Genomic DNA, 16,219 nt, shown 5'->3' on the forward strand with positions numbered 1-16,219 from the left:
AAATGGGCTGCCAGTCAGTGTCCTGTTAGGGCATGTCTGTAATGTATACAAGCTGTGTGATACCATGTGCCAGGACTGTGTATCCAGTTCATCACAAATGGGATTAGAAACCTAACAACTGTACTGAAAAATGGCAGGCAAGAGCTTTAGAAGAACATCATTTAAAACCACAATAAAAAATAAAAAAACAAGGCTTAAATACTCTTAGCTACGGTGTTCTATCAATTTCCAGGCAGTGTTCAGCTGTGATTTACAGGGCAGCAGATGGTTCCCACAGTTGTCTGTGATAAATTATCAGGTTTATAAAGACAATTTAATTTCAGGAAACAACGCAGGGTACGCCACAGCTGAGAGCGAAGCTGACCCTTCAAAATATTGAATACATTTCATAACTTATGTGTTGAAACTAAAATGCAAATCAGGGCCAATGCATCTTCCTGTCTTACAAATCACTTTTACCTACTTGGTAATCCTTCATGCTCCAATTACCTTCTTAATTAGTGATAGCGAGAAGCTTTTGTTTTATGATGAAAGCGTGAGAGATAATGTTTAATGTGTAAATTACGATTGATATTACACCCCCTTTACAGCACTTGTTTTTATGGTTAAGGGAGGTAAATACGCATACATATTTCACATTTAAGAAAAGGCTTGTGCCGGCTAGGATTCAATTGTAATTACAGTGCTGCGATCCTCAAAAACAAACAAAAAAACCCCTCTGATGAAAATCTTTGCGATTGTGTCACAGCTTTTGTTAGTTTTGCTATTTGGTACTGCAGTTAAACCCGTAATCACAGACGCAGTCTGATTGTTAGTAAAATGCAAGTTAATGAAAAAAACCTAATCTCACATTCTTTTAAATAATGCAATACTGTACACCACGGACTGTATCAGGAGCCCATGCATTGGACTAAAGATGAAGGCACCAGCTGGAACGCTTGTCTGTTGGGCTTCTAAGAACCCATAGAATCTGCAGTATGAACGTGTGCACAATGCAATGGGATAGACCACGGCGTTTCTTATTAGCATGGCTGCTCCTTAACCACATTTTAAGAATGGTTCATGCAGCACATTGTATATCAGAGAGGGCTACATGTTTGTTTGGATAAATGCTGATTTCATGGCTCTCTGTGATTCTCTTTGTCTAAATCTTACCCGTGAGGCAAGCAAGCCCCTCATTGTCTGTATGTATGTGTTTAACAGGCAGAAACACTAATGAGAGGGAGGGGGGCTTGTACAAACAGTTGCTTTGCTGCTATAAGAGACTCATGGTACATCACACAGCACTGGCTTCATGGTACATCACACAGCACTGGCTTCATGGTACATCACACAGCACTGGCTTCATGGTACATCACACAACACTGGCTTCATGGTACATCACACAGCACTGGCTTCATGGTACATCACACAGCACTGGCTTCATGATACATCACACAGCACTGGTTTCATGATACATCACACAGCACTGGCTTCATGATACATCACACAGCACTGGCTTCATGGTACATCACACAGCACTGGCTTCATGGTACATCACACAGCACTGGCTTCATGATACATCACACAGCACTGGCTTCATGGTACATCACACAGCACTGGCTTCATGGTACATCACACAGCACTGGCTTCATGATACATCACACAGCACTGGCTTCATGGTACATCACACAGCACTGGCTTCATGATACATCACACAGCACTGGCTTCATGATACATCACACAGCACTGGCTTCATGATACATCACACAGCACTGGCTTCATGATACATCACACAGCACTGGCTTCATGATACATCACACAGCACTGGCTTCATGGTACATCACACAGCACTGGCTTCATGATACATCACACAGCACTGGCTTCATGGTACATCACACAGCACTGGCTTCATGATACATCACACAGCACTGGCTTCATGGTACATCACACAGCACTGGCTTCATGATACATCACACAGCACTGGCTTCATGATACATCACACAGCACTGGCTTCATGGTACATCACACAGCACTGGCTTCATGGTACATCACACAGCACTGGCTTCATGGTACATCACACAGCACTGGCTTCATGATACATCACACAGCACTGGCTTCATGGTACATCACACAGCACTGGCTTCATGGTACATCACACAGCACTGGCTTCATGGTACATCACACAGCACTGGCTTCATGGTACATCACACAGCACTGGCTTCATGGTACATCACACAGCACTGGCTTCATGGTACATCACACAGCACTGGCTTCATGATACATCACACAGCACTGGCTTCATGGTACATCACACAGCACTGGCTTCATGGTACATCACACAGCACTGGCTTCATGATACATCACACAGCACTGGCTTCATGGTACATCACACAGCACTGGCTTCATGATACATCACACAGCACTGGCTTCATGGTACATCACACAGCACTGGCTTCATGGTACATCACACAGCACTGGCTTCATGATACATCACACAGCACTGGCTTCATGGTACATCACACAGCACTGGCTTCATGATACATCACACAGCACTGGCTTCATGGTACATCACACAGCACTGGCTTCATGGTACATCACACAGCACTGGCTTCATGATACATCACACAGCACTGGCTTCATGGTACATCACACAGCACTGGCTTCATGGTACATCACACAGCACTGGCTTCATGATACATCACACAGCACTGGCTTCATGGTACATCACACAGCACTGGCTTCATGATACATCACACAGCACTGGCTTCATGGTACATCACACAGCACTGGCTTCATGGTACATCACACAGCACTGGCTTCATGATACATCACACAGCACTGGCTTCATGGTACATCACACAGCACTGGCTTCATGGTACATCACACAGCACTGGCTTCTCTTCAGTTGTGTTCCTCATGCATTGTTTTAATCTCAGTGAGACAGGCTCTAAACGTGTGCTGTTATTACTGTCAAGCTCATGCTTTGTACTTACTGGTCTGGATTGGATTTCTTTGGCATAAAGAGGTTTTAGGAATTCCGAATCCCCTTCTAGTTTCAGCCCCTTTTCAGTGATACGCAGGTGACCCATACCATCCTGAAACAAGAGGGAGGCGAAGTTATTATCCTCATGCTCATTAACAATGGGATCAGACCATGCTTGCAGGGTTATATAAGACAGTTACAATGTACTTCATGTCTAAATCTCTTTGTGTGATATATGTAAGTACACACTTCACAAAAGGGTAAGGGAAAGGGTTATGTTTATAGTTACAAAATATTATGCACAAAGACATTAAGTACATTATAACTCTGCATAATAACATTGTAATTGTGTGTAAGCACACATGTATTTACTAAGTAACTACCCTGTAAATACACAGTAATTAGAGACACTGCATGTAAAGTTTCCGAAAAAATGAAAAAAAAAAAAAAAGTAGCAACAAAAACGTTTAAATGGATAAAACCCCCGTGGAGAGTTTTGCTTTCATATACAGTAATGTGAGCTGCAGTCATGAGTGGGGCTTCCACTTCAGTGTATAAAATCCAAGGTGTGAGCATTAACACATGGAGATGAAGCTCTGTGACCCCTGGGACAAACACATACAGTATGACACATGACCTCCACCTGCCAGGCTGCATCGGGGAATTCCTCTAAACTCTGCATTACAATACGACGAAGAATCTGCAGCAGAGCACGCCAGCAAAGGAAAGTAGATACATATATATATATATATATATACAAAATGCATTTCAAAACCTTCACATGTTAAAAATTATTCATTGGTTCTGACTGTCAGTCCTTTGACTTAAATGTAGTGCCAAAGTAATTTCAGTCCATTGGTGTACATTCCCACTGACCTTTTGAAGTTTAAAAAAGCTTTTCAAGGGAGATTATATAAGATGACGCTTTTATGTTATTTTCTGTTTGTTTCTTTTCTTCTTCTTAACTGTATTTAGTGATCTTTTTTCATCAGAGAAGCTGGGTCCATCAATGTGATAGCCTCATACCAAACACTCCCCTCAAGCAGCTACAAGACTTGCCACACAGTCTACAACTCAGAGCTCAAGATAAATGGAATGCATTGTATGTTCTGAAGAGAGTATTTATTTCTACTCATCCAAAATGAAGATCTATTTGACTTGTGGGAATCCCAAATTGATGGTGGTGTTGCTCTCTCACTGAAGTGAGTTCCCATCTTGGGGATTACACCTCCATTAGTTTTCATTTTCTTCCTGTTCCCTTCAATACAGCCTGTGCTTCCTCAAGCTTACTTTCAGTACACACAGATTGTGCACACGGTCTAATGCTTCACAGAATGCCAAACAGAACTCGCTAACACTTTACATGCAGTGTCTCTAATTCCTGTGTATTTACAGAGCAGTTACTTAGTAAATACATGTGTGCTTACACGTCATTACAAAGTTATGATGCATAGTTACAATGCACTTCATGTGTGAATCTTTTTGCACGATATATGTAAGTACACAATTGTATCAGAAAAGAGTTAGGGATAGGGTTAGGTTTAGGGTGACTATGAAACTAAGAAACTGCTCTGTAAATACACAGGAATTAGAGACTCTTCATGCAAAGTGTTACCAAAGCTTATTTCATCAAACCCTCAGGTGTACGGAATGGAGGCTAACATTCAGCCCTACGGAGACTCTGGCCCTTCCAGATTCAATATGCAGGTGTGTCTTGCATTTGTATTGTCTAAAGCCCCGGCTTTAGTTATTAAAGATATTGCTTAGAAATAGCGTCTGTGCTGACTCCTGATCAGCTAATGCAGTGGCAGTTTCAAAGCCATCTTGAATGAATCAGCATGGTTATGTATAGTTCCAATGTACTTAATGTGTCAATCCTTTTGCATGATATAACCCTAACCCTTTTCTGATACAATTGTGTACTTGCATGTATTTACTAAGTAACTAGCAAGTCCCAGCCGTATGTGAGGAGTGGTGTTCCACCCTTCACAAGATCATTCTAATACAGCACCAGCGCTCTACAGGGTTAAACCACTGTATTAACACAGAAGAGAGAGCAGATGCCATGCTTCAGGGGTGTGGTATCATACATGTGATAACATGTGGCTGCTTGTGCTTACCATGTTACAGGTCTACAGTCCAGTTCCCAGATAACAAGCTCTCTGTCCTACTGCGTGTGGATGGCCTGTATATTTGTACTCCTCCATCGGGCTGCACTGTCTTTATATGCCTCATCCCTTTTCATATTCCTTTTGTAATACAACGCTGATTTCATCTGCACTTTGAGATGGAATGGAAATGAAATGCTAATGGCTGATTCATCTCTTTAAATCTGATTGAAATCATCAAAGATGGAGAAAGTGCCAGTTCTTGTCCAGCTAATGAATGCAGCATGCCTTCTAGTGAAAAGCTGCACCTCTTCCTATTCAATTAGCATGAAAAACTCACAGTGCAGCCTCTCTTCATCTCTGCCAATCCAAATATAGGAAGAGCTTCATTACTGCTCATTGGTGCACTTTGGCTACCAATCACTGTCAGCGTTTATAGACTTCTAATTAGCAAAACATTAACATGGGCAACAGCAAACAGCCAATCAGAGGCCTGGGTTAACTGCATTTGACAGTGATTGATTTGTGAATAGGTGGGCCAATCCATCAGCTTGCATCAGTCCATTTGTTTCCCTGGGCTTGTAATTGATCCAAATCGGGTTATTATCATTGTTTAACATTGTGATCTCTGGGGCTAATTACCACTGTGAGGCAGCCACCTCACATGCATAGAGGTTTGGTACTGGCATATATATGTGTATATATCAACATCAACAGAAGAGAGCATTTAGAACAGGTAGCATTAATTCAAGATGAGTACGTGTATCGCAACATTCATTTCTAATCTCCCGTCTAGGCTTGCCCAGGTTCAAAGGGGCTGAATAGATATGCTCAGGGTGCTGGCACTGGGTGCTTGCTTGTGTAAAGCAGGACACATCGAAGTCAATACAAGCTGGTATTATTTCCCACTTAGTTGTGCGGTTGCTGACAACACTTTTGATTCAGGTTTATACACTGTTGATAATCTAGCTATACATGTGTTATAAAGGGCGTTATTAACAGCACCACACTAGCAGGCTATGCCAATGTAGTGTTATGAAACAGGTAGCTAAGACATTATAAGAGACCTTTAAATTACTGCATGACACGTCATGGTATCTCTGTCTGCTTCATTAATATTTCCGGTGCACAATCTCTGCATATTGTAGGCGATGGAACTAATTTTGGAAAGGATGACAAATGAATGGTCTCAGAGTAATATTATATTCCAAACTAGCAAATTTCAACAGGAGTCTGTCCCACCACAGTACCACCACCGCGTTAGTGTTATGTTTGTATGCAGTTAGTATTACCCTTACTGGCACTTTTGAGTAACAACGTTTTAACAATGCAGCAGCAGTAACAGGCAGGACATGCACTAGACTAGTGTTGTGTTCTGCGAGTTAATGAAATCCTTAACTATGAAGGAGAATGGCACATCACAGGACTAAATCAATGATGAACATCAAAGGCACGTTGTATTTTCCATTTAGGAAAGTGCATGTGTTTCATAGTAGCATTTGCACAAGAAAGAGATTTGAAAATCAAGTGGTTCTCAGCGGTTTGAGATGGTCGGGTAATGGAATATATGCGCATCCAATATTGTACATATGCAAATATTATGCAGTGACATCATACATAGCAAACAAAAGGCTATTTTTTTTAGGGTGCCAGATCTACTGTATACCGACAGTAAATTGGACGCCACTATATTCACCAGTGCCAGCCGCAGGTAACAGCACATCATCAACACTACAGGTACCGTACTGTACCTGTGAACTGACAGGGGTCTATTCCTGCTCTAACCTCATCAAACACGAGCACCACAGCCTGCTGAGAATGACTTGCAGAACAGCACAGGATGACTTTGAAGCAGATCATTAGCAAGTATTTATGTATTCATTTTGCAGTAATAAATACAGTAACCCGTCACATACCCGACTGCGGTGGAACCAGAGTACAGGCGGATATGTAAAAAAGAGAATAAATGAATCCTGTTTTAAATACCATTATACACAGATGTAACAATTACTATATTCACACAATTATTGTTTTGAGAGTCAGCTTTTATTAGGGAGCTTCTCTAAATCCCTTGTTTAGAAAGATACAGGGTGTTAATGCTTGTGGCAGAGTAGCCGTCTGCCGTGTGGGTGCGTGCATTCACTGCTGAGTGACAGGCAGGAGAGCGAGACGGAGGCTGACGTTGATACGCCCCCCGCAGGCGAACAGGATTTATTTACATATCAACACACTGAACAGCTCACGTGACACTACCAGCAATGGCAGCGCATGGAGCACATACAACACAGTGAACGAAAACTCTGGAAGGATCTGCAATCTCTGAACTCAGATTCTCTGTTCAGTAATGAACTCACATTGATCATGGAGGATAAACGGTTAGGGTGGATGTGTGACGGGAGGATACGCGGCAGATTACTGTACAACCATTAAATATTGCAACAAGGACAAAAAAAGTGTAACTCAAGTGCGCTGTAACTGTATTCAGAAGTGTATCCAGTACAGCCACAGCAAGCATATTGCTCGATATGGTCCAGTGTTAATTAACAACACAGCAACACTACATCAAAGATCTTTCACAGATGGCTTTTCACCACCAACCCCACATTTTCTTTACCACGTTAGTTTTTCCATTTATTTTATTTTCAATCTCTCTAACTCCCTCTATTCTGTTACCTCCCTTATATAATGACTATGTTTCATGCATTACCAAACCCCTCATAACAGTGAAAGTCCCATTCTCACGTGTATCGAGGTATTGGCATAAACAGCATATCCAGGAGAACAGATGCTATTCTACAAAGATTCCAAAAGAATCGTCTGGGAATTCCACGAGCGGCAATCTGCCTTACAAGAGTTCAGATGCTTGGGTAAGGTGCTAAGTTAACTAAGAGTCATTCATAAATCTGAACCGTAACATTGTAACTAAGTACACAATTGAATCAGAAAAGGATTAGGGTTAGGTTTATATCATGCAAACAGATTGACACTGTGTATAATGACATTGCGATTGTGTGTAAGCACACATGTATTTAATAAGTGTAAATACACGGTAATTAGAGGCACTTCATGTAAAGTGTTACCACACTATGTACCAGATAGCAGAATGTAAATATATATTGGGAAGAAGTTTGACTCCCAGTGGTATAATTTGCTATAAAAAGGCAGTGGAGTGATTCTGTTTTCCCAATTCTAAAGGTAGATGCAATCTCAAGGGGAGGCAGGAAATGTGATAACAATTACTGCAGAGCTGAAGGGCCCGTTGGGGGAGATTAGAAGTTTGTTAGCGTTTACTTCATGCTTGCCATCTTTCTCTAACTAGACCCCCCCTCCCGTCCCCCATGCTGTGCAGGTACATGCACAAAATAAATTCAGCAGAAACCATGCGTAGAGCTGCCATGTAGAGAACAAATAAGAACAGCACATGTAACGATACAACGGAATCAGATCTCCGCTGATTAAGCCGTAACATAGTAATTATCTTGTAGAAACAGAAACAGAACCAGTGCTAGTATTTTGTCAGCCCCAAATCTCCACATACTCAATTGGGACGTCCCATTCTTGATTTCACAGCCTCCATAAAATAACTTGCTACCGGATCACTGTTAGTTGTGTTTGCTTCTAACCACATGATGTATCTAGAATATCCATCAATTGCACCGTTAATGCAGATTCCATAGGGTTTCAGTTTATCATAGGACTCAAGTTGCCATAGAAAATCTGAGTTATGCGTCTCAATCGATTTCTGTGTCTAAATTGAACCCCTTGGGAGTTAATAATATCAAGCAGCTGTCTAATGTCATTCTGACTGACAACACATTCTACTCGAATGCATTTCAGAAGCCTTCATCTGCATCCATGCACCTGTCCAGCGTGCATGTAGAGCATCAGATCGCTGCTGTCACCCAAGTGTTCTACTGCATCACAATTCCATCCAAACATTCCAACATTTCCTTATGGTTCAGGGCCAATTCAAAATACAGTGGCATTTGATTACTGCATCAGCCATGCTTGACAGTCTCTCCTGATTTGTGAATGTACTTGTGCAAGTGAGATATTGCACATTCATTTGTTTATTTATTTATTTGGCAGACACCTTCATCCAAGGACAGGACAGTACAGGGTTACAATGCAAGCTTCATATTTAAATACAGTGTAGTTCACAGTAAAAGTGCAAAATAAATAATACTACTAAAACACAATATGAACTAGGATGCAACAAGTTAGGATTACGACTACAATGACATATTAGTAGTGCATTAGTCTGTGTGATGTTCTGAAGTCTGATGAATTGTGTTTGCTTCCGGAAATAATTTGCATAATTATCTTTTAAAAATTGCAATCAGAAGCCCTGGTTATAACATAATAATGACCTCATGAAAACGGAAAGCATGCTTTTTTTGTGTGCTCTACATGGCAGCTAAACGCTTCCGTAGAGGCCAAAGTGAACTTCATTAAAATTGCCTTCTGGTACATATATTATTTATAGGCACTGCGGGATCGATGTGGCTGTCAGGATGCAGCCACATCGTTCTAACATGACAGAGGACTGAAGAAGACTCCTCATTGAAGTGCTGTGTCTGGTTTGTATTCGTCTTATTCTAGTATTGTGTATTGCAGATTTGTATGTGTGAGACCTGACAAGCAAAAGAAAATGAACAGCACAGCACAGCATACTGCAGGAACAGCACAGCACAGCATACTGCAGGAACAGCACAGCACAGCATACTGCAGGAACAGCATAGCACAGCACAGTGTACTGCAGGAACAGCACAGCACAGCATACTGCAGGAACAGCACAGCACAGTACAGTGTACTGCAGGAATAGCACAGCACAGCATACTGCAGGAACAGCACAGCACAGCACAGGGTACTGCAGGAACAGCACAGCACAGCACAGAGCACTGCAGGAACAGCACAGCACAGCATACTGCAGGAACAGTACAGCACAGCACAGTGTACTGCAGGAACAGCACAGCACAGCACAGCACAGCGTACTGCAGGAACAGTACAGCACAGCACAGAGCACTGCAGGAACAGCACAGCACAGCATACTGCAGGAACAGCACAGCACAGCACAGGGTACTGCAGGAACAGCACAGCACAGCACAGAGCACTGCAGGAACAGCACAGCACAGCATACTGCAGGAACAGTACAGCACAGCACAGTGTACTGCAGGAACAGCACAGCACAGCACAGCGTACTGCAGGAACAGTACAGCACAGCACAGAGCACTGCAGGAACAGCACAGCACAGCATACTGCAGGAACAGCACAGCACAGCACAGCATACTGCAGGAACAGTACAGCACAGCACAGCACAGCGTACTGCAGGAACAGCACAGCACAGCACAGTGTACTGCAGGAACAGCACAGCACAGCACAGCACAGCATACTGCAGGAACAGTACAGCACAGCACAGCACAGCATACTGCAGGAACAGCACAGCACAGCACAGTGTACTGCAGGAACAGCACAGCACAGCACAGCACAGCGTACTGCAGGAACAGTACAGCACAGCACAGAGCACTGCAGGAACAGCACAGCACAGCATACTGCAGGAACAGTACAGCACAGCACAGCATACTGCAGGAACAGCACAGCACAGCACAGTGTACTGCAGGAACAGCACAGCACAGCACAGCACAGCATACTGCAGGAACAGTACAGCACAGCATACTGCAGGAAAGCATCCTTAGAGAAACCACGTGATATCGTGACCTTTCAACCATGTTACGTGGGATAGAATAGAAGCAGGTGGCGCCAACAGAGTTGAAAGGTCACGGTGTCACATGATTTCTCAAGAACCAGGAACCAAAAAACACATGACAAGTTGTACTGCATTATAAAGAGAGAGATGTTCAGGAGCAGGCTCAGAATCTAATAAAAGACTGAGGTTGTTCATGTGCCTGGATAGGGAATGCAGTTTTGACAGCTTTGACAGTCGAGAGCATACAAGTATAGCAGCAGAAACTCACGTCTATAGAGGCTGAAGCGGTGAGATTCCTCTAGAACAGTTTGTGCTTGCTGGATGAGTTGCTATGAGTTGTCATTAGTAAGAAGAAACATCATTCTGGGAGTTTACAATAACAAAGCAGTGGAGACAGGTGTTCTTCCTTTTTTAATTGCATTTCCCTAGAATAACATTTAGGTGAAATATTGTCTCTTTCTGGATCCCCCTCCCCTCCACTTCTTTTTTTAAATTCTGCAGTATGATGGAATGTTCTCTCTCTCTCCCCATCCCTCCCTCTGTCAAACCCTTTGATTTCTAGCAGCCTCGCTACCTTTAAAAGCTCTTACCGCTCCTATGTAGACCAATTTGTTCCAATTGACTGAGCAAGGTTCGTTATGATTCTGCCCTTTTCGAACACATATTCCGACAGTGCTGGGCAGAAGTGTTGAAAATGCCAAAATGGCATTTTGCTTTTTGTCGAGAAATGTCATGTCATAACATCTTATTCGGGTCTTGCCATTGACAGGGTTAACATTATCATTCCACTTGTTTGTGTTGTTTGCTCTGTGGACGTGTCATGTGCTTTATTAAAATAAAGTCCCTCTTTTAAAGTTCTTGTTAAAACTGCAAGTGATATAACACGCTTCCCCCTCACTGCATATGTTGCTGCTATAGAACTTGAGAAAATACAACCTTGAAAATATAACATATAAATGCACACACTATATAAGACCCACATGTATAGCTTCAAAACTCAGTTTATTAGTGTAATTGAAAATACAGGCTACGTTTTAAATGAATGGCTGCACATTCGTAACAAGAGAAAAGCATTAGCTTATGGCTAATGGATTTGATATATACTTTACAGGAAATGTCTATTCAGTGTGCAGTTCATGCTAGTAGTAGTGCAGCTTGGCTGTTGTATTATAAGTGGATATAGAACATTTCTATTAAAATTAAAGTGATCATGCATCATTCACATAAAGACACCCAGCTGCCCTGCTCCACCAGTTCATGGTGTTTCTCTTTCCTGACATCTCATCCCCCACCCCAAACAAGTAAGACCTTCCAAGAGTTTGGAAAAGCACATAGCACAACTTTTTTATTTGTAAATGTTTTTCAGTTTTGCTGTTACAAAGTCATGAAGTCATGTGAGACAGCAGCAGGATTCATGGTCTCCCCTAGACTATATTGATAGTCCCTCTTCAGTCCAGGTGAATCCTGTGTCTAACCTGGATCACAGGATCTCTGTTTTTAAAGAGAATTGCAGTGTTCCTGTCAGCAGTGTGGAGTAGTGGTTAGGGCTTTGGACTCTTGACCGGAGGGTCGTGGGTTCAATCCCTGGTAGGGGACACTGCTGTTGTACCCTTGAGCAAGGTACTTTACCTAGATTGCTCCAGTAAAAACCCCACTGTATAAATGGGTAATTGTATGTAAAAAATAATGTGATATCTTGTAACAATTGTAAGTCGCCCTGGATAAGGGCGTCTGCTAAGAAATAAATAATAATAATAATAATAATAATAATAATAATAATAATAATAATAATAATAATAAATCCATGGCTATCCGTGTGTTTGAGGAGGGCTCTCATCAAATGGCTTCTTGCTCTTCCTGGATAGAAACTTGAAGTAGCTATGACAAGGGCATTGGAAGAACTTCTGGGGTTGGGTTCTTTCTTGATTTCTTTCATTCTTTCGTTCCTTTGTCAAGAGAGTTTATTGCTGGACTATTGCAATAGTGGTTGACATTAGTCGCTACACCACAAAGTGTGTACATATAGAACACAAAACTAAAGCAGCTTAAACTGAAACAAATATGGGTTTAACTTCCACATTAATGTAGAGCACCGCACATGCGGGACGCCAGTGCAATCCTTATGTAATTACATGGAAACGACCCGTCCCACGAGGCTGTCACCATGTAATCACATGACCTTTTCCATGTAATTGCACAGCAGTTACAGTGTAAAAGCAGGAATCATAAGCAATAACCCAGTCATTACAATACAATTACATGGATATAAACAAAGGCACACCCTCCAGCACACAAAGTGAATTTTCATTGACATTCATCAGTGTGATACTTGTATGAAAAGCAGCGGTGAGAAATCAATATGCACACACAAAGAAGCTGAAAAGGTGAACGAATTCTGAGCTGGCTGAACGAATGCTGAGCTCAGAGAAAGCCATTGTACTGAATGTTTAGGGAGATGAAGCCAGACTGAGATACGGCATTTCAAAGGCAGGTAAACTCATCTCCATTAGAATGGATATGCACTTGGTGTTTGTGCAGCTGGTATCCGTGGTTAACTAGCCCCCATTAAGAGAACCTGAACAAGGTTCTTCTAATTGCATATCTGACTGTATTTATATCAAACAGCCCAAAGGTACTGCTGTTTTATTCTTAGTTGTGATTGTAGGAGGGGATCATTGAGATATTGCAGGTCTTCAATTACAAGTAATCACTTTTGAGGGTGTAGGTCTCAGTTAAGCAGCTCTTCATTTGATTTGATTTGCTTTTATTTTTTGTAAGAGCAGACTCTGATTAAATGAAGATAATTGCAAGATGAAAAGCAGCTGATCTAATAAAGATCCATGACTGAAAAGGTTTTGTAGCGAATGCTACATCGTGGGCTTTGTCACACCTGCAGCAGTGCAATAAAGAGCGTTCTCTAAATACTTGAGTTGTGCTGCATCCCCCCCCCCATCCCAGATCCGCTACCTTTTCATCTGACAGGCGACAACTCTACAGTTTGCACATGATGAGCCCTATGAAACAAAAACAAGAGTTGACAAAAAGAAATCGATATCTAAATACAATGTATTCAAAAAAGGGATTCCAGTTCCATGAAGCGAATGACGAACGTGTACCGGTCCGTAACTACATACCTTAGGATGCAGCATTACTAGTGCTTTTACAACCCAAGCCACGGCGCTCTAAAAAAAACACAAGCAGGTGCTAACTTGAAGCATGTGTGCGGGAGCTGCTGCAAATCAAGGTGTGGGCATTACCTCTAGAAACACAAACGCTCTCCCGCTTCCTTCATTGTAAGATCGGGTACCTTTGTGCTTACAAATGAACCTCTGCTTCTTCTACTGAGACTACTGCTAATACTACTACTGATGGTCAGGCACTGGAAATATTAAACAGCAGCCGCACACAGGGAAATATTAAACAGCAGTCTCACAGGAGTCTGGGTGAACGGATCCTGGATACAGTAGATATGTTTGATACAGTAGCTATGATGTAACGTCTTTTTATTCGATGTTCAGTCCCACAGGGGTTTTCAAGGTTACTTGTCCCGTGAACCTTGCTTATCTCCAAGCTGCAATGATATTTGTTGTAAGGATTATGTATACCCGTTCAGACACTGCTCATAATCAATGCAGTGCATGGACATCTCGGAGTGTCAGATGCTGTGAATATTACCGGGGCTTGTAGATTGTGCTGCATGGTGGGGTTTTTGCTGCTGATGAAGGTCGCCTGGCATTCTGTGACCTTGAAATCCTGCAGGATTGGGTGTCTAATCAGAGGAAGCTATTTTAATGTGACAGTAGCTAACATGTAAACGATTTTAATACTGTCCAACTCCCCCACATAAAAACAACCAGTAGCTGAGCAGTTTCAGCCCAGAGCGCGCAAACGACTGAAGCTGTTTAGAATGACAATGCCAGCTGAAACAGCAGAGTGCTCAACAGAGGGTGAAAGTGAGAGTCTGGACAGACAGTGGAGCAGCTCTGCGTCTAAACTATGCTGTCTGTCCACGCCATAGCCCAGTCCCCTGCACTCAGAGATCTGTCTCTAAACTATGCTGTCTGTCCACACCATAGCCCAGTCCCCTGCACTCAGAGATCTGTCTCTAAACTATGCTGTCTGTCCACACCATAGCCCAGTCCCCTGCACTCAGAGATTTGCCTCTAAACTATGCTGTCTGTCCACACCATAGCCCAGTCCCCTTCGCTCAGCGATCTGCTTCCCAAAGCCAGTGCACCATTCTGCTAAACTGTCAGCCCTGGCTTTGCTTCCTGGGACGCCCCAGATTAACCTTTAAGCCCTGATGGAGCTCAGTCTGCATGGAGGCTTGAAACCCCTGGGAGCTCTGGGTTAGAAGAGAACTTCAGTCATGCAGCACCGAAACTGAGGTGCACAAGAAAAGCAGTGTTGCCCTGACGTGCATGAAAACTGACCTTTCTCATACACTCAGACCTGAAAGGTCAGAACCATGTAAAGGCTGAATTAGGTGGAGGTGAATGATCCTGTTTCATGATTATTATCATTTGTTGTGCTCCAGGGGTTACATGAAATCGGTAATAATTCTGTAAAGAGCCTGTTTTAAAAAGAAAATACGATTAGTAACATTAGTAGTGTACAAATTGATGGAGAGCCACTGGCTAACAATACCAAATGAGCCAGCTGGATAAGGCACAGGGAAAATAACATCTACAGGGGGTGCAATGCAGCTAGCAAAGAAAAGTAAGGACCTGCACGTATTACAACACTGCTGTATACTACGCCTTGTGGGTATACTAGAGTCCCCTAGTCACTTTCTGCTCACTATCACTGTTCATTATTATGGGTCTGTGTGACGATGCTGTGATCAGCAGGACTGTCCTGAGTGGAGCTTTCTGTCTCAGAGGCTGTATCCTCCTCTATTATATTTCAACTGGAAGGCAGGTTTGCAAGATAAAACGTGATATATGTAAGTACACAATTGTGTCAGAACAGAGACAGCATTCTTTGTATCACTTCAAGGGGCAGGCATTATCATGTAACATACCACTGTCCCTGCTCTATCTGAGCTTGTAATGATCTGGGCATGGCCTGTGTCATGTGTTCCCATGCAATTACATCATGTAATATATTGTTGTTCACAAGCACGTAATTACATAGTATTTAATCTGTAAATGCAGTTTACAATAATGTAATTACACATTGTCTACTCTGCATATACATGTTATAACAATGTAATTACACCGTGATGCTGTATATATGCATTATAACCATGTAATTACACAGTCTCCGTGCTGAAAACACATGTTTTAATAATGTAGTTCCACAGCGATTTACTGTGTAAGCATGTGTTATAACAGTGTAATTACATGGCGAGTACGCTTCACTCACATGTTATAACATTGTAATTACACTATGTATGCCCTGTAATCTGAAGTATTACTTTACACATTAGACACATTT

The 16,219-nt window shown here is 42.2% G+C and overlaps 1 protein-coding gene across 4 annotated transcripts in view; it reads right to left on the bottom strand.

The window, feature by feature from the left end:
* Positions 1-16,219, bottom strand: part of LOC117413455 (delta-sarcoglycan-like) — a 96,981-nt gene that overhangs the window by 24,430 nt on the left and 56,332 nt on the right. For all 4 annotated transcript variants that reach the window (XM_058997238.1, XM_058997237.1, XM_058997236.1 and 1 more), the window contains one exon: positions 2,976-3,077. In XM_058997238.1, the coding sequence (XP_058853221.1) occupies positions 2,976-3,077 (102 nt within the window). The remainder of the gene's footprint in view (positions 1-2,975; positions 3,078-16,219) is intronic.

Source organism: Acipenser ruthenus, chromosome 23 (assembly GCF_902713425.1).
Source record: "Acipenser ruthenus chromosome 23, fAciRut3.2 maternal haplotype, whole genome shotgun sequence".
In the NCBI taxonomy this organism is placed as follows: Eukaryota; Metazoa; Chordata; class Actinopteri; order Acipenseriformes; family Acipenseridae; genus Acipenser; species Acipenser ruthenus.